The sequence below is a fragment of the Vanellus vanellus genome (assembly GCF_965231255.1).
Source record: "Vanellus vanellus genome assembly, chromosome: 12".
NCBI lineage: Eukaryota > Metazoa > Chordata > Aves > Charadriiformes > Charadriidae > Vanellus > Vanellus vanellus.
This window is the reverse complement of record NC_138917.1, coordinates 21,858,401-21,884,577: the sequence shown is the minus strand read 5'-3', so window position 1 is coordinate 21,884,577 and position 26,177 is coordinate 21,858,401. Positions and strand designations below refer to the sequence as shown.

The following is a 26,177-nucleotide window of genomic DNA, read 5'->3' as shown; positions in this document are numbered from 1 at the left end:
TGGCCACCTGGGCACACTGCTGGCTCATATTCAGCCGGTTGTCCACCACCACCCCCAAGTCCTTCTCCGTCAGGCAGCTTTCCAGCCACTCCGCCCCAAGCCTGTAGCATCCATGGGGTTGGTGTGACCCCAGTGCAGGACCCGGCGCTTGGCCTTGTTGAACCTCACACCATTGGCCTCGGCCTGTGGATCCAGCATCTCTGACCCTTGGGACCAGCGTGTCTTCTGGTGCTCGTCCACTGAATCCCGGGTCTGCCTGCTGTACTTTTCCATGTCAGATTGCTTTCCCAGCTGCCAGGCAGCCTGGTCTGTTAGAGCACCCTTTGGATCCGGCAAGGGGAGGGTTTGCCTTTTTCATGGGTAGAAAAAAAACTGGAGGAATAGGTCAGCACAAAGGAGCTGCTGCAGCTTAGCTGGGGGCTGACGCGACCTGCTGAAAAAGGTGGCTGTTTCTCCTCCTTGCTGCTGCCTGTCATCTTCTTTTCCTGTTTCCCTGAGCATCTGATTTGATTTTGTTGTGGTTTTTTTTTTTTTTTTTTTTTTTCCATATTGACGAGCGCAAAAGAGTTGTTATTGATTAATGGAAGCGTTTGCTCTCCTTGCAGAAAGGCAGAGAGGAAAAAAAAACATCTTTCTTTGATCGTTTCCTACTTGTTCTTTGTCACTGTGTCTTCTCAGGGATCCTTTATTCGGCTACGAAGAATGACATCTCTCGGCATCACGGAAGGCAGCTGCCTATCATGCCTCTGTGATCAGGGAAAGAAAGGGCGGGCCTGGGGTGTAATTTTGGTTAATCAGTGGCAGCTTTCTTCTGCCTGCATAACCACCACGCTGGGTCTGTTATGTGCCACCGCAGGAAGGAAAATGGTGGTTTCCCGGTGCCTTGTAAAGAGGGAGGAGAGAGAAAACCTTTCTTAGGACTTCCCCTTCTTGTGACAATCCTAATTTGGGGTCCTGTCTCCTTTGACCTGATCCTTGACCTCCCTAACCCACAGCCCTGTGCTCCCCACGGAGCTCACTGCCGCCTGGATTCCAGTGGTGGTCCTACAGCCAGATGTGTTGTCATCTTCAGGAGAGTCCCCGGCGAGCACATCCCCTTCCACCTTCCCAGGGATGAGCTGCCGTCAGATTTTCTGGAGATAACTCTGCAGAAGAGACCAAGTTCTCCTTATTTAACAGAAAAACAAACAAAAAGCTGTAACTGTTTATCTTCTCACTGGGATTCACTGGAGGAAAGTCAACCAATTTTCAGGCAACGTATAAAGGCTCTTGGTCAAACTCAGTGTAAGCAAAGAGAGAACACGCAGTTCCCATTCCCACATTCGCTTCGCTCCTCATTAGTGCAGGATTTGTTTCATTTCCTAATTCATTGCTTATTATCTCAAGCTCTTGCCAATGTTCCCTTTATTAAAGAAACGGCCATATGGAGAGACAGCAAAACACGGAGATAAACTTAAAAACAGCGCTGATAAAGGGACGCTGCTTTAGCTAGTCCCTTTCTTGTTCTGGCTGATGGGTGAGTTTGTTGTTATCTGGGCGAATTGTGCCGGCTGCGGGGAGGGAAGGCTTTGAAGAGAGCGTGGGCATTGTTCGTACCTCTCTCCGATTGCTCTCACTGAAGTCGGAGCAAACTTGAATTGGCAAGAGGGTGGGTTTTAAATCTACTGTAAATTACATTTTATTGCCTTTTTTTTTTTTTATTCCCCCCCAAGCATCTGAATAATTGGCCAGCCTGTCAGTGTTTGCTCGTAGCGAGACACAGGCAGGCAGCCCCGTGCCCTTCAAACGATATCTGCGATGCTATTTAGACGTGAGCGTTCAAATTAACTTTCCAGGGTACGGGCAGCACTGACCCTCAATCTGTGGCCTCTTCCAAGGTGAGCAGAGCTTTTGAAGACAAGATGCATAGGCTTAACTCTTTCCAGAGCTGTCCCACCAGCGCCTCGTGGTGCTGCCTTTAGACTTAAACCATTGGCTTGGCGTCAAAAGGTTGGGTTTTGCTAACGCAGCAGTACCAAGCTGATGATTTCCACTCAGTTTGGTCTTGCCAGAGCCTGGACCATGCCTGGAAACTCATGGCATCCATCACCAACAGGGGTCGTGGCCAGGAACTTCCAGTCCTGTGCTGGCGACCAGTTGTACCGAAACCCAAGGAGGGTGGAAGGCTGTGTCCCTCCTGGGGTTGCTGGTCCGGGGCATGTGGCCCTTAAAAAGGAGAGCGGAGGTTTGGAGGAGACCTTGGAAAAGGTGCCTGAAACCTGGCCATGGGGTTTTTATCGGGTCAGGTATCTTATATGAGTTCACGCTCTTTCAAAACTGCTGTGTTTCAGTAATAGAATGACAGCATCCCAGAGTGGTGAGGGTGGGAAGGGACCTCTGGAGCTCCCCCAGTCCCACCCCCTGCCAGAGCAGGGTCACCTCCAGCAGTGGCACAGGACACCTCCAGGCGGGTTTGGAATGGCTCCAGAGGGGGAGACTCCCCCCCCTCTCTGTGCAGCTGTGCCAGTGCTCTGCCGCCCGCACAGCAAAGAAGTCCCTCCTCAGGTTGAGATGGAACTTCCTATGGTCCAGTTTGTGCCCGTTCCCTCTTGTCCTGTCACTGGGCACCACTGACAAAAGACTGTTCCCACCCCCCCGCACCCTCCCTTGAAGGACTGATAAGCATTGATAAGATCCCCCCTCAGCCTTCTCTTCTCCAGACTGAAAAGCCCCACGTCCCTCAGCCTTTCCTCAGCAGAAAGATGCTCCACTCCCCTCATCATCTCTGTAGCCCTAAGACATTGTTATTCTGCTCGTCCAGGGAAACCAAACTCGTCGTATTGTGGTGTGCCTGTTGGCCAACTGAATTAAAGAAAGGTAGAAGGCTTGGAGGCAATTATGCTCCTGCAAGGAAGAGTGACTCAGCCAAGTGTTTTTCCCAAAGGAAAAGCAGGAGTTCGGTTATGAAATGTTGTGCTTGGCAGCAGCCGGGCGAGCCGTGCCCGTGTCCTGGCTGGCCAACCCCGACGTGCAGAGCGGTGACACCGGTGGCCCCAGCCCAGCGGGGAGGGCGGATGGGGTCTGGAGGGGTGAGCTACGGACAGGGGGACACAAATGGAGGCGAGCTTCGTTAGCTCACTCAGCAGTCTGCCGTGGGCTGACCCAAGTGTGACAAATTAGGCTGTGTTATCAGTGGCAGTGAGTGCCAGGCTGTAATTTTTATATTTTTAACGGCCTTTAGAGGCTCTGCCCTTTGGTTTCATGAAGCGCCGGGGCTGCCCGGCACGGTGCGAATGCTCTCACTGCTAGAGCCTGGTGAATACCGAGTTCTGCTTCCTCTTTCACTTGTGTAAGGCCGGAATGACCAGATTGCTTTAATTACCTAGCTTTAAGAGCATGGTGGCCCTTAGGGCAGCCGGCCCGCCCTCTCTCAGATGCGCGCTGGTGGCCATTATAACCACGGTTAATTTTGGCAGCTCTTATTCACAACGGAAGGCTGTCCTGGGAGAAGGTAACCATCTCAATGTTGAACTTCTTGATTTAAGTGGTTGATCCCAACCCTTGCCTAGCGCTCAGGGACTCGGCCGTCCAATAGCGCCAGCTCCTACAGGGACAAAAATAGCCACCGTCTTTGTCTATCCGGCGCATCCCGCTATCGCATCATTTCCCAGAGCGTTCAGGGATAAGCAAGTGGCAGGGATGTTCTCAGAAGTTAGATCTTGGTCTCTGAAGGGATGGAGTTTGTTTTAGGATGCCTCCAAGAGACTTCTTGTCTGTGGGACGCAGCCTGGATGGGTGTGGGCAGAAGCTGACCTAGAAACCCGGGTGAATCTGGCCCGGCAGAGCCTTTCCATCCTGGCAGGTCTCCTGATGGTGGTGCACCGTGCTGCCCTTTGGACCCGCACCAAACGCTAATGGAAGGAATGAGGACACGATGGAGTGGGCTGTCGGCCTGGCGGGGCACGGTGGGTCTGCGCTGGGTCACCCTGGGAAATTCAAAGTCTGGCTCCGTCGAGACAGCCTATCATTATTCCTCAGTAATAGTTTCTTGGGTACAATTTACCGCCCGGCTCGTTGCCAAGCTTTGATAAATGAGCTTTGTCAGATAGCAGACTTGCAGATTCACCTCTGGAGCAAAGCTATCGGGTCTCCTTTTCAAGCGAGCTACCCTGTGTCAGCGCGAATCAGAGGAAAAGTTGCACGTTAACGTCAACGCAAACCTAACTCCCACCGGCTTGGCATGAACGGGTTGGCGGGGGAGCCCGTGGCTGACGGCAGCGCAGTTGGGTGCCTCCGAGGCATCAGCTACGCACGGGGTGCGGGGACGACAGGAGAGGGGTTGGTGGGATCCTATGTGGTGAGTGAGGTCCGTCTCCTCTCGTCTGCCTGCCCGGGGTTGTGTGCTTCTCTGGCCTTAGAGATGAAAAGGAATTTGGTGCTGTGTTTTTTTGTTGTGTTTTTTTTTTTTTTCTTTTTTCCAATGGCGTTTCAATGAGTGTAAGCTCTCAGGGTAAGCCGGTGGAGCTCCGCTGTCGGGTTTTGCTTCATTTGCCATCTTCCAGTCTAGGTAGACACCCCGAGGTTCAGCCTGGATTTCAAGCGCTGCTTCTCCTCCGCAGCCGAGGAGTGTCAGGGGCACAGAAAAGGAAAAGATAATGAGCCAGACCTCAAAGAGAATATGAGAATATTCCCTAACAGAGTATGAGGTCCCAAACCAGGAGAGTGGAGAGTTCGGGTGCGGGTAATAATGAATGGGGACAACGTAGGAGTGAAAAAAGCCCAACCTGCTCCCCGTGGAGACGCAGAGCTCCCGCGTTTAGCCTGTGCCAATCGCCTTCCTTCATCCCATCCTCATCTTGCCTTTTTTTTAAGACTTTCTCTTGCAGCCCGAGAGGACAAATTAAATGTAGCTGAGTTTATTAATTTTTGCCAGTGCCTGGAATAATTTCGATGCCTTTGGCCCGCTCGATGCAGACCTGCCCTGCCCTCCACGCGGGGTGCAGTCAGCCCGAGGAGTTACCGTAGCTGGGGCACCTACGCACGCTGCTGGGACCATGGATGCGCAGCAAGTTGTTGCTTCCCCGGCCTCCAGCCGCTCTTATCCTCATCGTTAGCAGAGGTTGTTTTGGAGGGGGTTATTTAAAATGCTTTCTGTGACTTTGAAGTGCTGCTTGGGGTTTGGTGGTTGGTTGTTTTTTTTTTTAATGCTCTTCACCCTTGGGCTGGCTGGTGTCCTGTTGGAGCTCAGTGCCGCCAGCCTGATGGATGGAAAAACGAGCTAACTTCACCTAGATCAAGCACATCGTTGATCTTTATTAAGAAAAAAAAGCCCTCTTCTCTTACAACACTGCAGTGTTCTGGGTGAGTAGTGCCTGTCCTAAACACAGCACTGAACTCTGGTGCACGTACCACCACCACCGTGACGGACGCTTGGCAGCGGTACGTCTCCATCCCAGTGCGTTTCACGCTGGCCAGGGAGCATTGAGCGCATCTCTGCTGCAGGCTTGCTCCCCGTGACTCTGGTTTTAATTGGGCTGGGGGTCCAGCGCCCTTATTGCCCCATTCGTAGCGGAAAGTCCATGAGGAACCAGAGGAAGAGAGTGCTTGGGAAGCCTGGGCCATGCCCACAGGGCATGTCTTGCAGTTTTCTTTCTGCTTATTTCTCTACTGCCCCGCTGTAAACACTTACAGCTGAATTTTTCAAAGCCAAGGACAGTGGGGCACCTCACTGCAGCTTAACGATCATAGAATCACAGAATGGTTTAGGTTGGAAGGGACCTTAAAGCTCATCTGGTTCCAACCCATGGGCAGGGCCACCTCCCACCAGCCCAGGTTGCTCCAAGCCCCGTCCAACCTGGCCATGAACACCTCCAGGGAAGGGGCAGCCACAGCTTCTCGGGGCAACCTGCGCCAGGGGCTCACGGCCCTCACAGGGAAAAATTTCTTCCCAATATCTCATCTAAATCTCCCCTTTTCCAGTTTGACCAGTGGGAACTGAGCACTTCAGTCCTTCAGGGGCTGTTGAGAAGCAGTGGCTAACTCGTGGGAAAGAAGACTTTTGTGCTGGGGTTTTGTTTAATGGGTTTTGCAGAATTATTCTTCGGGCTCTGGGCAGTATCCCCTTGGCCGTGCGGCTGCTGCGGTGGGGTTTGAGCAGTCCTGGCTTCCTCTGACCTTGCACCGTTACGTGAACCTGGCCACCGTTGTGGGGAAGCCAGGAGAGATGAAGTAGCTTCCCTTGGTGCGCGCTCCAAAGGAAAGAGTGAAGGGGAAATAACCTTCTCCTGATTGATGAGCATCACTTGGGTTGGGTGAAATAAAGCGAGCCTGTTAGTTGCTGTTTCCAGGCACAACATTTAGGGAAATTAAGCCTTTATGTTTTTTACCCTCATATCTTCAGTCCTTCCTCTTCCCACACCCTGCAGGAGACACGGGTTTCCATCCTAAGTCAGCACTGGGCTTGTCTTACAGGCTGGCAAATGCTCGCGCTGGAGAATTGAACCCAGTAAAGGAGTGATCCCTCCCGAGGCTGAGCTGTCTGTGACCGTCATAGCAAACTTGGATGACACCGAGAAATTCCAGGACAAAGTGAACCTGTTCATAGAGAACAGCTGTTCTTACGTCATCCCCGTCCAGGCTGTTGGCATCGGCACCACCATTGTCACCGACAAACCCTTTGCTCCGGAGCTCAACTTGGGGCCCCACTTCAGGTAGGGTATCTCTTGGCTCCCCCTTCTCCCGTGGGCTCAGGAAGGAGGAGTTTTGCTGAGGTCCTTCAGGTTAATTCTCCTTCGGTGCTCAAGGTCCTGATTCTGTTTCAACGAAACCACAGGAATTCCTTTAGAAACATTTTATGGCCGTTTGAAAGTCATTAGATACCCTCAAAAGCCACCAAAACGGACACCAGTTGCTAAATTTTCACCAAATTGCCCTTAGCTATAATAAATTTATTTCCTCCCTTTACCAAATAAATATTTGGAGGGAAACAGCAGGTCCCAGAAGCCTCCAGCTGGAAAACGCTCCATTACAAGTATAAACATATTTCCCTTCGCAGTACCATTGCTCGCTTTTTCATTCGCTGCGGAGTATCGCCTCGCAACGGCGGAAAACCTTGGCGGGAGCTTGTTAGCAACTCCTCGACCAAATTAACGGGGCTGGTTTATTCCCCCTCCGCCCGGGAGTCCCGGAGGAGCGGGAGAATTGGTCTCTGCCTTGCATCAGCCCTCCGTTGGCTCGTTTTGCCCGGCTCCCCTGCTCTTTATTAGACGGACTCACGGGCAAGCGAGGGTGGCTTCAGGACCTGCTCTGGATGGGAGAGGAGGAGATGTCTGCTGAGATTGAGTGGGCTAAATTGAGAGCGTTAATTAAATATTTGGCTCGGAGGAGGGGGATTTGCTGATCCTAAGGCGTGTGTCTGAAACCAGGCACGTTCTTATACAGGGGAGGAAAATAAGCCCTTTCAAAGTGCAGTTTGTCTTGTGTTGGAGACCTCTTGGGACGAGAAGACTCTTCTTTTCGAGGTGCCTGTTCCTTTCCCTGGCTGCAAAGAGGACCCGTGGTGCTCCGAGACCTAAATTTTGGGGTAGAAAGAGCAGGTTAATCCTACCTTAAGCATTTAGGATAGATTTTGGGGGTTTAAAATATGCACTCCCAAGCCACCCACCTAAGCAGGGCCATGTCAGGGAGGTTGGTGCTGGTCCAGCTTTTCCTGTGCTCTGTGCAGCCGCAAACTGGCTACGCAACGCAGGGGACGATGTCAGTGTGGGTCACGTCATCATCCCCTGCCCCCCTTCCCGTCTTAGCCTGCAGGCTCTGGTTGGCATCACTGCCGTCACTGTCGGCTCCAGAGCTGCCACCAGTTGACCTGTTTTAGTGGTGGGTTTGGCAGTCAGGTTGATGGTTGGACTCGATGATCTTATAGGTCCCTACCAACCTAGACCATGATTCTATGATTGGCCTGAGGTGGGACGCAAGTAACGTCTCGGATGAGTTGGGCTTTCCCAGAGTATCTACCCAGAGCCGCTCCAGGGTTTTGTCTATTGCTGTCCGTAACATAAAGCGTTTCATACTAAACGTTTTTTAGCAGTCCATTTCAAAGACTGGTTTGTTTTCTACCGTCCCTTCTGCGTTTGTGTTTAGCTGCTCGCAGCAGACGTGCATTTTGTCAGCCCCAGATTCTGTACCTTTCAAAAAGAAAATCACTGTTCCGGGAACAACTCATTCTCTGGCCACGCTCAGATTTATAGAGGGTAAAATAATTACTCCAGACCAGCCTGCAGTTAGTGTTCCTTTACATGAAGGAATCAATTTCCATCGAATATTCATTTTGGTTTATATCTAGCTGTGGTTATTCATCTCTTGATGTTGCTCCGTTCCCTCAGCAGCTAGACCCGGTCTTGCTGCTGCGTTTGTACCGGGGAAACTCCTGTTGATCCTGTGTTCTCACAGTTATCTTCCTAAAATACGAACCGGCTGCGCTGTTGAAGCAAAGGGTGATATGTTGGGGGCGATGAGAGTCGGATGCTCCTCGAGGGATGGGGGTTCCAGGGGGATAACATGGGTGCCAGGGCAGGGACCCCACCAGGGAGGCAAGCGGTGCCCAAGTCGCCAGATGAGTCTATACACCCTGCAGCTCCCAAATAGCATCTTCAGAGGGAAGCCGGCTGAGGCAGCAGCTCCCAAGGGGGAGGTGAAATGGCAGGGAACCTCTTCCTCCATCCATTTGTAGCCGGGACAGACCAACTTAAGATCTGACGCAGCGAGACCTGCAGGAAGCACCTTGGGAAAAACTCTCCCAAGTATTAGGCACCAAAGGCTGGTGGTGCTCTGTCCGAAGCTACCGAGATCATGCTGATGTTCTTCACGAAGCTTTTCCTTGCTGTACGCAAAGACTAGCTGCGTGATGGTGATAAAGTTGGGGGCAACCAAGGTCTGTCTTGTGTTGAACCTTTGAGCTAGGTCAGCCTTCGCGGAGGTGGCTTTACTGCTGAGCGTGCAGTCAGATGAGGCCATCAGGGCGCTGAAGCTGGGTGACTGCTGGGAAATGGCAGCTCCCGTGACGTTTTCAGTCTCTGCTTCTCTTCTAGCTTCAATCCCTGCTGCTACCACTTCAAGATAACGAACAGAGGACGGCGCACCCATCAGCTCTATTGGACAACAGAAGGTTTCGCCCCGTTTCGCCAGCGTGATCGTCTCCCTGCCATCAGCAACACCAAGGGCAGAGATTCTTCCCAGAGCCCCAAACCTGCTTGCCCCGTGTTTAAGCTTCGACCGCTGAGGATGGAGCTGATGCCAGGCAAGACGATGGAGATGATGCTGGAAGGCTTCTCCAGCACTCCCCAGGTGAGATCCGCTATGAGCGCTGAGCCTTCCCCCATCAGATCGCCTCCACTGGGACTTCTTCTGCAGCCCCTTGACATTCGCCTGAGACGATGAGCGAGTGCTTTCAAGAAACTGTTTTTAACGCCACAAGTTACCATGGCAGCACCAGTTGCTAAGGCTTTTTTTGGTGTTTCTATAGCTACCATAACCCCAACCTGCTGATCCCAAAATACGGGCCGAGGGCAGCATTGCTACCGCAGGGGCGAATGGCAGGTTACGAGGTGTTGCGTGCCGAGGCGGAAAGGAAGGGCAGAGAAGAAAAGTTAGGCTGTGACTAGGAGCACAGGCAGAAAGTAAATAAATTTAAAAAAAAAAAAAAAAAGGCAAAGTAATATATCTGGGGGAAGCAATGAGTGGAGAAAAAAAAACCACCTGTGAAGGGAGGGAGCGTCTGGGAGCAGCATCGTTTTTCCTCTGTAGACGAACACGGGCAGAGGGCTTGTCTAGCGCCGAGTCCTGGAGGAGAAAAACGAACGCCATGTGTCAGCTCTAATGATCGGAGTGACGTTCTCTATGTGGGGGAACTGTTCCCAGGGATCGTTATAATTGACGGCTTGACTTTTGTCAATATTTCCATAACAGCTCGCTCCCGGTCTCTCAGCCGGCCCCCTGTGTCCCAAGGGCAGCCGGGTCTCGCAGCACCCTCGGGTGGCAGTTCAGAGGGGGGGACATTTCAGCGGGATCACTGGTTATTCTCCTCTCCGACCCCTTCTTTCCGGGGGAAATCCAACCCTGCAGAGAAGCTGCTGGCTAACCCTGGTGTGCCTTCCCTGGCTTCAGGACCACTGGGCACTGATGTTTAAGTGAATGTGGAATAAGTCTGTGTTAAGCTCCTGCTTAGTGTTTTGAAAGGTGTTTTAAAGGGTTGCCTTGGTGGTAGCTTGAAGAAGACTTGACTGCCCACTCAGTTGACTGTGATGGGACTGTCCCTGTGCAGTTCAGAGCACGAAGTGGGGGGGGAAAGGTACCAGAAAGGAAATAAAATGCTCAGGGCACTGGAGAGGATGTCTTGCCTGGAAAACTGAACGGGCATCCATGACCTCAGCTGTGGCTACCTGGCTCCTGGAGCCAAAGCCAAGACGCTGGGGGAGCAGGCTTTCCACCTTCCTTGGGTCTTGGGAACTTGATTGCTCTTCAGGTTGGTCAAGAGGACAACTGTCCGCATTGCATGAGCAACACTGGTGATTTTGAAGGCTGTAGGCTCCAAGGAGGAGTCGGATTGTGGTGTTGTATTGGGGTAAGAGTGAGAAAAGAAGGGAGGAATTTGGGGAAGTGAAACCATGAGAAAACAGGAAAAAAAAGTCTTGAATGTAAGAGCATCCAACTTTAGCAGAGGGTTTGCACGTGAAGTGCAAGATATCTCTTTCCTGGGGAGATTTTTTTTAAAACCGGCTCTAGGAGAGCACAGAACATCCTAGGAATGAGTGATCCCCTCTTTACCTGAAGGCAGGCTGGCTGCTTGGGTTTTTCCCATGGATCCTTTCCACTAAGCTTCCAAGGGAGGGTTTGCTGGCATTGGCCCTTCTATCACCTGCTTCCCTTGATAGAGTTTGTTTTGTGGTTTGTTTTTAAATCACTTCCTACGGCTTTCTGTAAGCATTATGCTTAGAAACGGGGCTCATCAAAGCAATAACCATTTGGGGCAGGGATTATTGCAGTTGTAGGCAGCACGTGGCTCACAAGTGCCTTTTGTGGATCTTGGGGTGTAGCGTTACAGACATTTGAGTGCAGAATAGGTAGGATGCTGGAGCCCCTCTGCTGGGAGGACAGGCTGGGAGAGTTGGGGGGTTCAGCCCAGAGAAGAGAAGGCTCTGGGGAGACCTTAGAGTCCCTTGCAGTTCCTAAAGGGGCTCCTGGAGAGCTGGAGAGGGACATTTTCCGAGGGCATGTAGTGATAGGACGAGGGGGAATGGCTTCAGACTGGAAGAGGGGAGATTTAGATTAGATATTAGGAAGAAATTTTCACTCTGAGGGGGGTGAGCCCCTGGCACAGGTTGCCCTGAGAAGCTGTGGCTGCCCCATCCCTGGAGGTGTTCAAGGCCAGGTTGGACGGGGCTGGGAGCAACCTGGGCTGGTGGGAGGTGTCCCTGCCCAGGGCAGGGGGGTGGGACTGGATGATCTTTAAGGTCCCTTCCAACCTAAACCATTCTATGGTAAAAAGGGGGTTATTGCTGAGACCAGTGACTGAACTCTATGAACTCTATGGCAGTAATACCCGTTGATGGCCAAGATCCCGTGGCACGGTTTTTATCCAGGCTATCAAAACCCTTTATGTCGGCGGTCGGGTGGCTAGCGAATGCAGTATGGGCTTTTTTTTTTTTCTGGACGATGCCCTGCTAGCGGCCACCGGCTGACGCGTGACTCTTGCCCGCAGGTGGTGAAGGAGCGGCTGCTGTGCCACGCCATCGTGGGCAGCAAGGCAGGGAAGGCACAGATAATGCAAGTGGACGTCACGTGTGAGTTCGTTGCTCCCATTCTGCAAGTGTCCACCAGAGAAATCGCTTTCCGGGTGGAGAAGGTAAGTCTCGGGATTCCATCCTGGCATTTAAGAGCGTGGCTGGTGACCGACAGCCCATGGGGCGTGTGTGCTTGTGTTCAGAGGAGGAAATTAAACAGCTTCTCCAAGTCCGTGGGGCTTTGGCTGTTGATTTGAGCAGGACCAAGCTTTGGTGTTAACACCGAGATGGTTATTTTCCTCCTCGGGGTTTGGGGATAGTCTCACCGGCTCTATTGTGCCCTTCGCGACGTGGAGACAGGCTTGAGCTGCTGAGCCGAAGGGGCACGGGGTGAGACGCGTGGGACCCACGAGATCAGCGCGGGGTTTGCACAGCCACCTGGTGCGCGGGGGCTGCAGGCGGGGGAGCGGATCGCTGGAGCTGGGCGATGCTAAACCCCCTCCTCACCCTGCTTTGTAAAGTAAGGGAGGGTGTTTTTAGAGATGGGACTGTTTGTTGGTTGTTTTTTTTTTTTTTTTTAATTTCACTGAAGTAAAATTGAGGGTGGATCACGGGCACTTCTAGAGAGACACCAGTTTCTGCACTCGGTATAAAGGGAGGTTTTTGAGGATCCTCCAAGGGACGGTGAATTCTGAACACCGATCCTGTAGGGAACCTGAGAAAAACTGAGATTGCTGTCAGTTCCTCAGGCTGAGGAAGAAAAAACGCCATCTCTTGTCTCTCTTTGCCTTCTCTGCTGTCGGTACGGATGCTAGCTCTTTGCATTTCCCTAAGTGTCACCTTCTTCAAAGGACTCGCAGACATCCTTCAGCTGCAGTGGTGATAACACCAGCCCAAAGCAGGTGCCCTTTAGCCTCTGGATCCCGACTCCTGCATCAGCTCTCCCTCTCCCGCGAGGTGTCTGAGAAAGAGAAGATATTTCATTATTTAGTTTCGGTGTTTTCAGGTCTCTCCCCTGGTTCCCAGGCTTCCAGAGAAGCACAAAATCCTGTGAAGAGGCAGTTCAGATTTTAATTAGAAGCTTTCCAGCTCTCCCCGATGTCTGCCTGCGGTCTGCTTGATGCCACGCGCTCCGATTTATCGAGTGCTTGATATCGATACACCCAGAACTAGCTTCCCAAACACCGTCTGGTTTATATAAACCACGCAGGCAGCCCAGAACGATGCGTAAACAGGAAGAAATAGCTTAGGCTGAGCTTAGCTTTGAGGCTGCAGACGCCTTCTCACTGTAGCAGGGGCAGAAGGAGACACGTTGCCAACAAGCCCTCAAGGTTTGTAGCCAGCTGTGCATGCGTGGAAATGCTCAAAGCTAACCTTGGGCTCCTGCGGGCTCTCCGCTACGGGCCAAATCCTCCTCCGAGTAGCCTCACTGCTTTCACGAGGCTGTTAGAGCTGATACGGTTATAAGAAATTACTGTATGCGAGTGAGAACCGTCTTGGGCCATTCTGCTGCAAAACCCAGAGACAAACTTTCTGGTTTTGACCCTGTTGAAGCAGCTGGCTCCTCTCGGGCTCCGATTCCCTCATCCATAGGTGAGACCGTTTCCCATCCCCCGGGGGCTGCTGTGGCTTCTAAACATGAAACGCATCTGATTATACTTAGAGAAAAGCCTTCTGGAAGGGGAGAAACTAATAAAAATAGTAAATAGAGATGTATGCGCTTTGGAGGTTGAAAAATGAGAAGTGCATCAAAGGGAAGGAGGTCCACGGCCACTTCAAACTGCTTTTTTTCCTTGTCTCCTCTTTCTGTAGCAACCCAGTGATGTCCTCGCTCTTCAGTACAAGCCTTTCTCTTTAAAAAACATCTCCTCCCTGCCACTCAGCGTTGTCCTGGCCTTAGAGCAACCCTTCTTAATCTGCGATGCAGACAGACAGCCCTTCCCTGCCGACGTTCAGGTGAGCGGCCATGGACCTTCCTGCTGGTGGTGGGGTTTGAGGAGGGAGGAGTGTGGTGGTACCTTTCTGTTTGGGAAGTCCTCCAGTAGAGAAGCTTAGAGTTGACAGTAGACTGACCCGAACTAAATCGGATCCAAAACGAGCTGCTGAAGGCAAAGATCATCTGAATTGGGGAAATATATCCCGGCTTTAAGGCACGAGGAGAGAGGGGAGCAGGCAACTAGGTCTGGGCAAGTCATGTAGTAAAGGTGGTCTCTTGGAAGCCATCCCAGCTCTCCAGCAGCCGTTCGCAGATCACCTCAAGAGCAACTTGCCCTCTCCAAGGGCGGCCCTGCTTTCAGGAAGGCTGAGGGTGCTCCTCCAGCCTCTGCCTGGCACCCGCCCCGTTACGGGGGGAAGGTGTTGGACGTGGACTCTGCTAAACACGTGTTGTTGTGGGCACGGCCACCGCTTCTGTGCCATGCCAGTGACTAGCTCCTGCAAGGGTGAGGCTGCAATGCTGTGTCCCTGGTGCTGTGAGGATAAAGGAGTTCCTCTAGGGTCAGGGTAAAAGGCCTCGGCATGCCAGGGCGCCGATTTGGTTGTGTATTTAACATACAGTCTTCTGTGGGTCCAGAATTCAGTAGAACAATATTTATTTCCCTCTTGTATCGATGCAGAGCACAGAGACATGAGCCTGAGATAGTCTCAGACAAGAGTGTGGTGGTGCTTGTAGTCATGCTCACACTGTGAAGAAAACAATGAACTGAGAAGTCTACGTTGGGGTCACACTGTGAACGTTTACGCGTTTCAGGCTGTCAGACCTTGGGACTTCATCATACTGGTGATTAATACTCTTCATCTCCTTGCAGCCCGTGAAGCTGGAGATAGGGGAGGAACTTCATCTCTCCGTCAGATTTAACCCTGCTTATGAAGAGGATTTGAGTATGCGGGTAGTAGAGAAGGCTCTGAAGATACAGTTTCTGGAGCATCCTCATGAGGAGCAGGTCACCATTCGGGGAGAAGTCTACTTTCCAAATCTCCATATCCAGACCATGGCCGTGGACTTTGGCTGCATCTTGAACGACACTGAAGATGTGCGTTACATCAAGATGACCAACTGCAGCCCGCTTCTTGTCCAGTACCACTGGTCGTTCCTGACAGACAGCCGCGTGAACCAGATGAGGTATGTGCTCTTTTGTCTTCTCCTTGAAGCTCTCCTCCTTCCTGGTGCCCTGTTTGTACTTTGCAAAGGCCACGGGATCTGACAAATTGCTTTCAACTCTTCCTTGTGGAAATAACACCCAGCAGCTGCGGTCAGGGTAGACGCTCAGGAAATAGGTGATCTCCACCAATTTGATGCTGGGAAGGAGACAATGTTCTCCAGCGAAGCTTGGGCTGTAAGATGCTACCAACACTTTTTGCACAGCCCATAACCTGGAGTCCTGCTTTATTGCTGGAGCTGAAAACCCCATGCTTAGCCCGTGGGACAAGCAGGTGTATAACGTCACCTCTCTTCCTTCCCTGCCAACCTTATTTGTTGTCATTTCATCCCAAGAACCTACACAGGCACTGCCATCAGCATGACGTGCTGCTGTCCCAAGTCTCTTGCTGGTGCTTCCATACTGGCTCCCCTGGGAAGGAAAGCTGGTGGGGAAAGCTGCTTTCTCAGACCACGGTGGCCTGAGGCAAAGACTACCTTGGGGAAGGGAGTTTCCATCAATTAAAACCACGCGTCATGTTCACAAAACGGCTATTTTACAGCAAAACGGCAGGTTCTGCCATGGCTTTGAGTACAGCCGTAGATGTCGGTGGGAGCACTTGTCTGAGCGTCCCTGCGGAGCACGGCCATCCAAGCGCCGGCCCGTGGTTTCCAAGCCCCAAAAGCCATCTCGCAGTGGTGCTGGAGCACATCTGTAAACACATTTATCGCCGTTCTTCCCGCTGCGGCCTCTCTGCGTAGTACAAAAGTCTAATCTGGGTAGTTTTAATTACAGCGGCAAATGGTTTTTCCATAACGCCCTAGGAAACCCGGCGAAGGGAACCAGCGTGCGCAGAAGCGCTGCTATTACAAATAACAGAAATCATCAATAAACAGTTTTGTTTAGGGAATTGGGGTCTGGCTCGGAGGAGGCGACTTATTGGGAACTGGAAATTAGCTGTTGCTGCGAGGAGGGCTTGGGGGAGGGGAGACCTGGGCGCTGGGGTTGCCCGTTCCCAGCTGGGTCTTACCAAGCGATGGCAGGTCTTTCGTGCGGTCCGTCTTGACGCGCGGCATCTCCAAGAAGAGACCCTAAAACGCAGGGGAAACGTCTGCAAAAGCAGAGGGAGGGAGGTGGGCAGGGAAAGGGGAGCGGGGCTGAAAGCTCCGCTTGGAAGACCCTGTCATCTCCTGGTAAATTAGATTAGGGTTTAATTACCGGCTAAAGGGAAAATCTAATTTTGATGATAGAACAATACATATATTTTATAATAACAGAGAAACAAGCACATTACGGCGCAGCCTGTGTGGAATTAATTTCCTCTGGGGCCACTTGTTGGCAGGTTGCCTGTTTATCTTACTTTTTTTTTATTTTTTTTTTAATAACCAATTTAGGCTTTTGGAAAATGTGAATGCTGAATCAGTTTTCAGCTTTTAATTACCCCGTCTCCGCCTAAATTGGCTTTGCTGGACCTGAGCCTGCAAGGTGCTCCTTCTTCCAACGCGTGCTGAGTCACCCAACTCTGCGCAGTCGGTAGTCACGGAGGGTCCTGAGCGTTTGGCAGGATAGCGGCTCCGAAGGGGTTGGCACATCCCCTTTGCTGGCTCGTTAGCGCTGTGGACGTTATGACAGCTCCCTTTTCTGCTCTGCATGTTAATTAAGCAGTAATGTACTCTCTCTGGGTCCCACAGCAGACACCATGTGATCCTCTGTGGCAGAGCTTGGAAATGGAGACGGTCTCCGAGCTATTAACACCTCAAATTGCTCATTAAGAGCCCGGCAGAAGGGCAGCGTGTCAGATATTATTTCTGGTCCGCATTAAGCACTGTTGGTATTCTAAATTATTGGATCAAACTAACTCGCTCTGACATCGAGGGAATCAAACATCAGGTCTCATGAAGGTGAGATCAATAGAATTTAACCATCCATACATCTAACCTTGCTGGAGTCTGTCATCAGAGACTCCCAGCATCAATCAGACACACACATTTATTTTGGCCAGGAGAGAAAAATGTTGCTTCTCTGCCTGGACAAGGCTCTGTGCGCTTAGATATTTTTTTATTTTATTTTTCTTCTAATTGTCCAACCTTTGCTGTGTGGTTGGACATGCCCAACTCCCACCAACTGTCTGGCACTGTTGAGCCATAAATCTCTCATGGTTACTCTTCTTCTAGACCTACGTGGTTAGAGACAGACTGAGAACAGGCTCTTCTCACCCCTTGGACCTTTGATAGCTCAAAGTTGAGTTAAGCCTTTGCACCAAAATGATGTTTTCTGCGGCTTTGGAATGGATCTCCAGAAGCGCCCAGCAGGAGAATAGTAGAAACGGAGCAAAATTCAAACACTTCATCATATTTCTTACTAAGGTTTCATCCTGAAAGACTGATTCGTCCCCCTTTCTAAGGGCACTGCCCAGCTTCTCGGCTTTGTTTGGGATTCCCATCAAAAGGAAGACATTAAATCCAGAGGATATACAAGGATTTTCTTAGAGACCTGTGACAAAGGCTGCCAAAGGCTTGTCCGTCCCCAAACTTAGCTGTTCTCTAGAGTTTTCATCCTTTATTAAGGACCCACACCCTGTCATTTACCTTGAGCGTCGCTGCTCCTGCATCGCCTCTTTGTCCCCTTCGTGCGAGACACGTTCCCTCCCTGGGATAGAGCTAACGCATGCGGAGCGGTCCGCGTGCCAGGATGGATCAGCAGGGAGCTCTGCATCTCCGTGGCAGATGTCAAACCCCCTCCGTGTGTTGATCCGACATCTCTGGAGAGCGGGAACTTCTTGGCTACAAATCCGGCGTAATGAATTGCCGGTAGATTCTTTGGGGAAAGGGTTTGTTGAGCTAAACGGGTAGAAAACGACTCTTTCCTTCCCAGCCAGGATTTTCTCTACCGATTTTTGGTTTGAACAAACTATAGGACCTTTTCTCTTCTCAAGTGGGTCTTTCTATAGCATTAATAGTGCCTGCTGCCCCTGCCCTTCTCTCCTTCCACGTCCCCTGGCAGGCTGCGCCGCAGGGATCCTGCGAGCCGCATCCCAGCCTTGTTACCGACCGGGGGGGGGAAAAAGAAAACAAACAAAAAAAAAAACCCAAACCAAACCAATTCTGTCTTATATTTGATGGGTTTGTTTTTTTTTTTTTTTGCTTTGTTGTTTTCATAACAAGGAAGAAATGGAAAATGCCGACAGTGAAAAACAGGGCAAGGCAAAAATCTGACAGCGGTGCTCTGTCAGCCACCGGAGGGGAGAGGTAACAACATGAGCAGTGAGAAGACACATCAGAAATGCATATATCCACCGTGGCCCCGCCGCTGGGGAGCCTCAGATGAGGGACAGCAGAGCGTACCCCCTTCTCACCCCTCCCCCCCAGCGCTATCAGCTCCTTGGCACAGTGCGTTTGGGGCTTCGGTAGCCCCACGGGTGTTACTATTCCTGCTTAAATCCCGTGGGGAACGTGGAGAAGGAGGGCTGAGTCCCGATGGAAACGTGCTGCTGAACTCATCCTTCAGCTGCGTGTGGTTTGGCGGCAGCGGGGAAGCGGTTCGTTCCACGTGACAGAGAAGTGGCCTCTTATTTCTCGGAGACGGAGTCTCTGAGAGCAAGGGCTGGGTGCCGGGCACACGTCACCTCTGGGGTGGCAGTCTGGGTGGTGTGAATGGCTTACGGAGAGGCTCTGTGCTCGTGGACAGAGAGACTAGGGAGCTGAAGCAAGGCAGACTTGGGGAAATTTGACCCGTTCCCCACCCCAGAAAGGATGAAAAGTAAATACTGAGCGCTGAGGAGGGGTTTGGAGCCAGGAGTAAGTGAGCGTGTGGCATTACCAGGTCTATATTAGAGACGTAAACCAGATAGTCGGTGTGGTACACAGATGCTTTATCAGGATGAAGGTTGGCGGTGATGATTTCCTATTTGCAGCACGTCTGTAAGCTGCTCTGTCTTGCTGGACGGTCGCACTGAAAGAGTTGTGGTCAATGGCTCAATGTCCAAGTGGAGACCAGTGACGAGTGGTGTTCCTCAGGGGTCGGTACTGGGATGAGGGCTGTTCAACATCATTGTTGGTGACATGGACAGTGGGATTTAGTGCACCCTCAGCAAGTTTGCCGATGATGCCAAGCTGTGTGGCGAGGTAGACACACTGGAGGGGAGGGATGCCGTCCAGAGGGACCTGGACAGGCTGGAGAGGTGGGCCCAAGCCAAGCTCATGAAGTCCTCTGCTCTGAGGAGACCCCACCTGGAGTACCGCATCCAGCTCTGGAGCCCCCAACATAGGAAAGACACAGAGCTGTTGGAGCGGGGCCAGAGGAGGCCCCAGAGATGCTGGGAGGGCTGGAGCCCCTCTGCTGTGAGGACAGGCTGGGAGAGTTGGGGTGGTTCAGCCTGGAGAAGAAAAGGCTCCGGGGAGACCTTACTGTGGCCTTCCAGTACGTAAAGGGGCTATGGGGGAGCTGGGGAGGGACTGTTTACAAGGGTATGTGGTGATAGGATGAGGGGGAATGGCTTCAAACTGGAAGAGGGGAGATTTAGATGAGATATCAGGAAGAAATTCTTTGCTGTGCGGGTGGTGAGCCCCTGGCGCAGGTTGCCCCAAGAAGCTGTGGCTGCCCCATCCCTGGAGGTGTTCAAGGCCAGGTTGGACGGGGCTTGGAGCAACCTGGGCTGGTGGGAGGTGTCCCTGCCCATAGCAGGGGGGTGGCACTGGATGGTCTCCAAGGTCCCTTCCAACCCAAACTGTTCTATGATTCTATGATCTTTACCTTCAGCATGGTGACCCTCACTGTGCATCTTCCACCTCAGTGCCTTTCAGCACAGGGCTCCTTTTTCCCAGCTCATTTGCTGGGAAGCCGCAGGTTTGAGACAGCTTCTGCTGCCCCAGCGCTTCTGACCACCGGTCACGCTGTCACGTGCCTGGAGGACTTTTACTTGGGCAATTGCAAGGGAGGTTGGAGCCTGGAATGGCTGTGTGGGAATGGCTTTACCTCTTACGCTCGGGTTTTCTGAGGGTCAGCCTCCTCCTTTGCGCCAGGGTGACAGCCCCCGAGAGCTTTCCTTCGCCTTGGTGGCAGCAGGGTGTTGGAGGAGTGGACTGAGGGCAGGGAAAGCGAAGGAGAAAGCATTAGTGGAGTAAAAAATGCACTTCACGTCCCACCCAAGGTGCTGTCAGGCAGCTGACTCTCTCCCTGGCTCTGTCCTGTGCCGTCAGGACAAAGTATGGGAGATGTCCATGTGGTCGGACGGGGGGTTGCCTTCTGGTTTTATAGCCGGCCAGCAAACGCGGGCTGGAAGGTGACTTCTTGCTCTGGCGGCGATGTTCGGTTAGCAAACCTGGGGACCTGCCAACTCCTCTCTCTGCTTTCTGAACACCGTGGTTACCCGCAGCACGCAGCGGGAACCCGAGCTAGGCTTGCCCCGCCAACAGCGTCCTTCTCCCTATAAATGCCCTTGCGCCCGTGCTGCCTGGGTGGCTCGGGCTCTAATTCCCTCTGGGCTGCCGCTCCAGTCCCGTCTCTGCGGAGCTTTATCGTTGGTGAAACAAAATTATGATATTTTATTTTGTCTTTTTTTTTTTTTTTTTGTTATTTAAAATCACTTGGATTTATATCTTGTTGTTGTTGTTGTTTGGTCCCCGGGAGCAGCTCGCTGCCCGGCTGAGGCAGAGCGAGAGCATCGATTCGGCAGCCGCTGCTGCCGCTTCGGCTTCATCTCTCTGGCAGAGCTCTGAGTAGGGAAGCCGTCGGATGGAATCCAGGTGGCAGGATGGGCCGCTTACTCCTGTTTATTTGCTGGACCTACTGTCACTTGCCGTGTGGCAACGATGAGTGAAGGGACACAATTTTCCCGACCTGGTTTCTCTTCATTTCTCCAGCTGTTTCTCACCTTTCACTCTTTTCCACCTCCCTGCGAAGAGCATCCTCAAGGATGCAGAGCTCAAGCTCAAAGAGGAAAGCTCACGCTTGCCTTAGGCGAAAAATCCATCTGCGCCCACTGGCATCGCTCAATCCAAGGCTGTCGTTCCGAGTACCGCTGTGCTCTTTGGTGCATCCCTGTCTTCACAGGGCAGCTGAGAAACCTATAAATTCTTGAGATGTGGGGCTCAAAGCCAAATTTGAACCCAAGAGACGAATCTTCACAAGTTTTTTGGGCATAAGTCTGCACTGGGGATTTTTGTCATGATTCCTTCCGGTCCAAGGCGCTTCCCAGTGCAGAGATGATGGAGCCCCTTGGGCTGGCTGCTGCCAAGACAGGCATTCGCGGCAAAAACCCTTCCAGTGAACGAGGATTTTGTCCGGCGTGAGGCTGGAATGATGATTTTGGGTGGACGGACAGCGTGAGGTTTGGGTGGGTTTCGGACCCCTTCACTGCTTAGTGGCTGGTTTAAGGCGGATGAGGAGAATCCCAGTCACGGAGATTGTTTCCAAAGACGTCATCGAGGATTTCTTTTTCAGAAAGGGTGGGATCTGCCCCGCACGTGCCGGCGCTCTGTTTCCCCGTCTTATCGCAGAGGAGGCAGAAGATTTGTCCCAGAGTGGAGCAGAAGCAGCGCTTTCCGTTCCCCTAAAAGCCAACTGGCCACAGCCGGTATTTTGGTCCCCCAATGGTTTCTTCGCCAGCGACGCTTACAGGGCACGAGCTCTGCCTGTGCCGAGACCTTCTCTTTGCTGGGGGACGGCGCTGTCACGGCCACCGGCTCCACGTGCTGTAGGTGTAGGAGCTGCCCTGCACTGCGAAAGATGCTGTTAAATGACCCCGTTTAAAATAATTTTAAAAAAATATATATATATCCTATCTCATCCAGCTGGCCTAACTCTTCAACCCTGAAAATAGCCCCAGTGGGAAGAGCTGAGGTTACCGCAATTCCTGCGCGGGGGCGTTGGTGGTCGTGCTGCTCGCAGAAGCAGGCGGATCATCTTTGCCTCCTCCGAGAACAAGTAGCAATCGGGTTAAGAGAGTATGGATGCTGTGTTCCAACAGCCTGGGTGAGGATTTGGGGAGGTTAGGGGGGGATCACCATAAATCCCTATCTCCTGACTTGGAGAGGGAGGGCAAAGGAGAAGGGAAACCTTTAGCTCTCTACAGCGCAGCAGCTTGGAGAGGACTTCAGCTCACGGGGAGATCTGGTGGGGCTCTGCCAAGAGCGGGGCAGCCCCAGTGAGGTGCCCACCTTGGACTTAGCAGTGTGGGATTGTGCGAGAAGCATTGATTTATCCCCCCACCATCCGCTTCACATAGCAGAGGGAAGCTGGAGTCCCTGGGGGAACCGGCCACCCCACGGGTCCTTCTGGGCCAACTGCCATGCCATGTGCTTTTGAGAGCACCCAACTCACTGCTGCTTTTTCAGCCCCTCTGCCCTCGGGAGAGTCATCTTTCTCCTCCGGGGGAAACCTTTCCAACTGTGAGCTTGCTTTGCTTGCTTCCTCTGTGGTGGTAACTGTCCCCTCGCCCGCCTGCCTCCATCAACCCACACTCGTCCCCAGCTGTCCCCAGTGTCGCCTGGACCAGGCCAATCCCGTCTGGCGGTCCCTCGCCCCGTCCCCAGGAGCTCCGTGGGGCTGTTGGGCTGTGAGCACGTTCCCAGGAGGATGTCTGCCTTGCTCTCGGTCAAGCAAGGGGGGATTATGTTGGACTACGTGAGAGACCTTTAATAATAACTCGGCAGCGATGTTAACCAGCCGCTTACACCGACCCTATAAATCGGGGGGGGGGAAAAAACCACACGCAGCCTTAAATCTGTGATTTCTGCTGCTGTGACAAGCCCTGCTCCTTCCGGACAGGGGATGGATGGCGCTGCTGGTGTGCTCAGCAGGGTGGAGCATCATTGTCTGTCTATTTTGGGATGCGACCCAAGGAAGTGTATAAAACTGAGGCTTTTTTTAGTTTGGTGGTGTTTTTTTTTTTTTCTTTTGCGTTTATCACTGCTGCTTTGCCTTCTTCTGCCTTCCCTGCGTGGTGACCCGCTGCAGAGTCGCGCTGGGCTGTGGCATCGCTGCCTGCCCGGGAGGTGCCGGGCAGCCTGCATCAGCGCGGGCCGGTGGAGACACCTTCTGGGATTCAGCAGAAGCGGTCGAGACGAGCAAGGACGTTTCCTTCTAGGTGAGGACTTCAGGATGCGCTCCGTCATTTCGTCTCCCTCCTCTTGCTCGCTCTGCTCTTGGCACCATGGAGGGACAGCAGTGCTCACTGGTGGGCAGAAGAGCCTGTGTACATGCTGGTCCTCAACTCTTGGGATGTCTCAGCTCAAACTTGAGCTGTTTTTTGGCTTCTTGTAGGGTGAAGCTGGCCTGCCCGAGCCCACCCAGCCTGGTCCCTACCATCTCAAGCTGTGTCCTGTTCACCCCTTTCACAAGCTTGTTGGGATCCAGCTTTGGTCTCCTCCAGCCTTTACCCAAAGGAGAGGATAGATGAAGAATACCTCTCTTTCCACGGCTGGGAGCCTTCTGCTCGCCTGTCTGAGGCACCCAGGACCAGCCTGCTACTCTCAGCTGGTCATGCTCCACCAGTTCTCTGCCTCCCCTCCTGCTTTCTCCTGGTTTTTAACCCTTGCAGCCATACCCTTTGTGCTTTGCCAAGCTCTCGGGCTTGCCCCCATGAAGACATCTTAAAGCGGCGACTGTCCAGATCCTTGCCCCAAAGGCGGCTGGAGCACATCTCTCCTCCTTTGCTATCAGTTGTGGGAGTCAATACAGTCATCTGTTTGCAGAGCCAATTTTTCAAGTCGCTGGTAAGATTGTGATTGATGCTGATCGCTTTAAACGGCACCTCCAAATTACAGCTGTCGGGGCTTGTTTAATTTTGAACAAAGACTGCAAATTGTATTTATCGGTGGAGCTCCTGATTTTTTCGGAGGGACCTTTGGCCGGAGTCTGATTGAGAAGCATTTTTCTGTCTGATAGAGAATCAGGAGCCTCCTACCGCCTCACCTGATGCTTATAAATCGCCTGGCAGATGTGCAAAGCGTGAGGAAGGAGAGGACCCTAATGGGTGATGGTTTGCTGTCTGTAAAATCAGTGCAAGTCAGAATAACTCCGGTAAAATCAGTGGAGACTTCCAGGGCTATAACTTGTCTTCACTTCTTTTCAGTAGTAACATCCCCGCAGCCACTCCTACACAATTTCTACTTTCGAACAAGATATCAAAATTCTCCCTCATATCTCAAAACTGGTGGGGTTTTGACTCGAATAAGTAAGTGGCCGCTCCCCAGGACCACTCGCTGCGTTCAGATGAACGCCGAATCCAGTTTAATCTTTTTCCAGCGTGCGCAGGACAGAAGTTGGAGGTGTCAGATCTCACTGCAGCGATGTCGCTTCTCTTCTCTGTCTCTCCACCGCCTGGGCTGAATTTCAGTGGGGGGGTGTGGGGTGTGGTCAGTAAATACACAAACCTTAGAACAGCAGAAGAATTTATTCTGGCAAAGAAATAGACTTCGGGGCCGTTTGGACCAAATGCAGTTTAATAGTCGCTATGGATGAGGGCAAACCATGGCCACCGCCTTCCTCAGCTGCTGGCCAGGTGGCCCAGCTCAAGCCCAGCGTTCCCGCACAGTGCACTGGGAAGGTTTTTGGGTTACTCCTGTACTATATTATTTTGCTTTCAGTTGCAAACACCCTTGAGCTGTCTGCGGCTTGCTCCGAAGTGCCTTTTTAATGTGCATCTGATGGCCTGAAGGAGAAGCAAAAGGGCATCGCGGGGCCCTGTGAGGCTGTCGAGATGCTTCATGGGCGTGAGGTCTCCGGTGCTCAACCCTGGGCCAACCCGAAAAGAGCTCGCGCTTTGTTGGGAGGTTTGTTTTCACCCGCCTGTGGGTGCCATGTACTGGGGAACCAGTCTCAGCACTGGTAAAACTCTTGCATTTAATGGGAAGGGGGTGGTGGCTTCTGGCACGCGTCACTGGTGCTGGCGGGGGCTGCAGGGACCTCGGGCATCCCCGTTACCGTTTTGGGGTGACTGTGGGGACCTTGGGCTCTCGCGCAGCCTGAGCTGGAGGGGGTCACGCCACCCCGCGTGAATCTTGGCATGTGGTTCGCAGAAGCGGTGTGATTTTTTGCTCCTCTATTTTGGGAGGCGGGTGTGGGAAGCGGCGTGAAGCTGTGTCCCTGGCAGGCTCAGAAACCAGCAGACAGGCTGAGATACTATTTATATTTTTTTCCTAATATCTCGGAGGTTGGGGACAGTGGGTGACACAAGGTTGTCCTGGACTCCTCTCTCCCTGGTGTCAGCCCACCCATGCTGCTGTTAATTCCTGGGTGCATTTTGTCCCATCTGAGGGGAGACTGTATTGGGTGAGACAGACCCAGAGGGGGTTAACACTTCGCTTTCGGCCCCTCCGGCACCAGGCTGACCTGTTTCTGCTGGGAGGCTCCTTGTCCCAGCTCCACGGTGCTGGTGGAGGCACAGCCAGAGCCCTTCGGCCCCTGCGGTTTGGGATGGGTCCTCTCTGCAGGTGGAGGAACTGCCTTCTGCTCCTTGCCTTCCTCCCCGCCTACACAACCTTGGCCTGAAGGTGCTGGAGGACGCTCAGAAAGTCCTAATTCCCAGCAGAGAAAGAGCTGCCTGAAGCCTGGGCTGATGCTGAACATCGTGTTGTCTTCCCCTTCCATCTCCTTTTCTAAGACAACCCTCTTTCCTTCAGCGCCAGGGAGGTTTCTTGTCCCAGGGGTCAGCTTTCGTGGGCACCTTGGGTTCCTTGCTCCCTTCCTTTTCACGTCATGCTTCTTGTTATTCGTTTTGACTTTTTCCCCCCCACTGGAAAAAGTCCCTCGCTGTGCTCTGTGCTTCTCCGCAGCAGGACTTGCTAATCACATCATCTCCCAGCGCCGGCTCCTAGGGGGCTTCTACTTTAGAGTGAAAAATATTGTTGTTGTCTAGGCACCGCCGTCCCGCGAAGTTGCCTCCAACCATTCTATAAAACTAAAGGTAATTTAATAAATGATTATGGATTTTTCCATCTCGGGGGTTTACCTCTCCTTCGAGAGTTGTTATTAACCCGCAGTATTTATCAGGAGCAGCTCGGAGTGCTGCGCTTTCGTTTCCTCGCTAGGATGGATCGCAGCTAGCAGGTTTGGCACAGCTACCGTGGGGATGGCCAGGCTCATGCCAGTGTGCCTGGGTGGCCAAGAAGGCCAACAGCATCCTGGCCCGTATCAGCCATAGTGTGGCCAGCAGGACTGGGGCAGTGACTGTCCCCCTGTGCTCGGCACCGGTGAGGCACCACCTCCAGTGCTGTGTTCAGTTTTGGGCCCCTCACGACAAGAAAGACACTGAAGTGTCAGAGCGCGTCCAGAGAAGGGCAAC

General features: G+C 52.5%; 1 protein-coding gene across 1 annotated transcript in view; it reads left to right on the top strand.

Moving 5' to 3' along the window:
• Positions 1-26,177, top strand: part of HYDIN (HYDIN axonemal central pair apparatus protein) — a 161,422-nt gene that overhangs the window by 76,192 nt on the left and 59,053 nt on the right. The window contains exons 18-22 of the mRNA XM_082489568.1: positions 6,451-6,689; positions 9,066-9,321; positions 11,735-11,878; positions 13,569-13,712; positions 14,564-14,877. Of these exons, the coding sequence (XP_082345694.1) occupies positions 6,451-6,689; positions 9,066-9,321; positions 11,735-11,878; positions 13,569-13,712; positions 14,564-14,877 (1,097 nt within the window). The remainder of the gene's footprint in view (positions 1-6,450; positions 6,690-9,065; positions 9,322-11,734; positions 11,879-13,568; positions 13,713-14,563; positions 14,878-26,177) is intronic.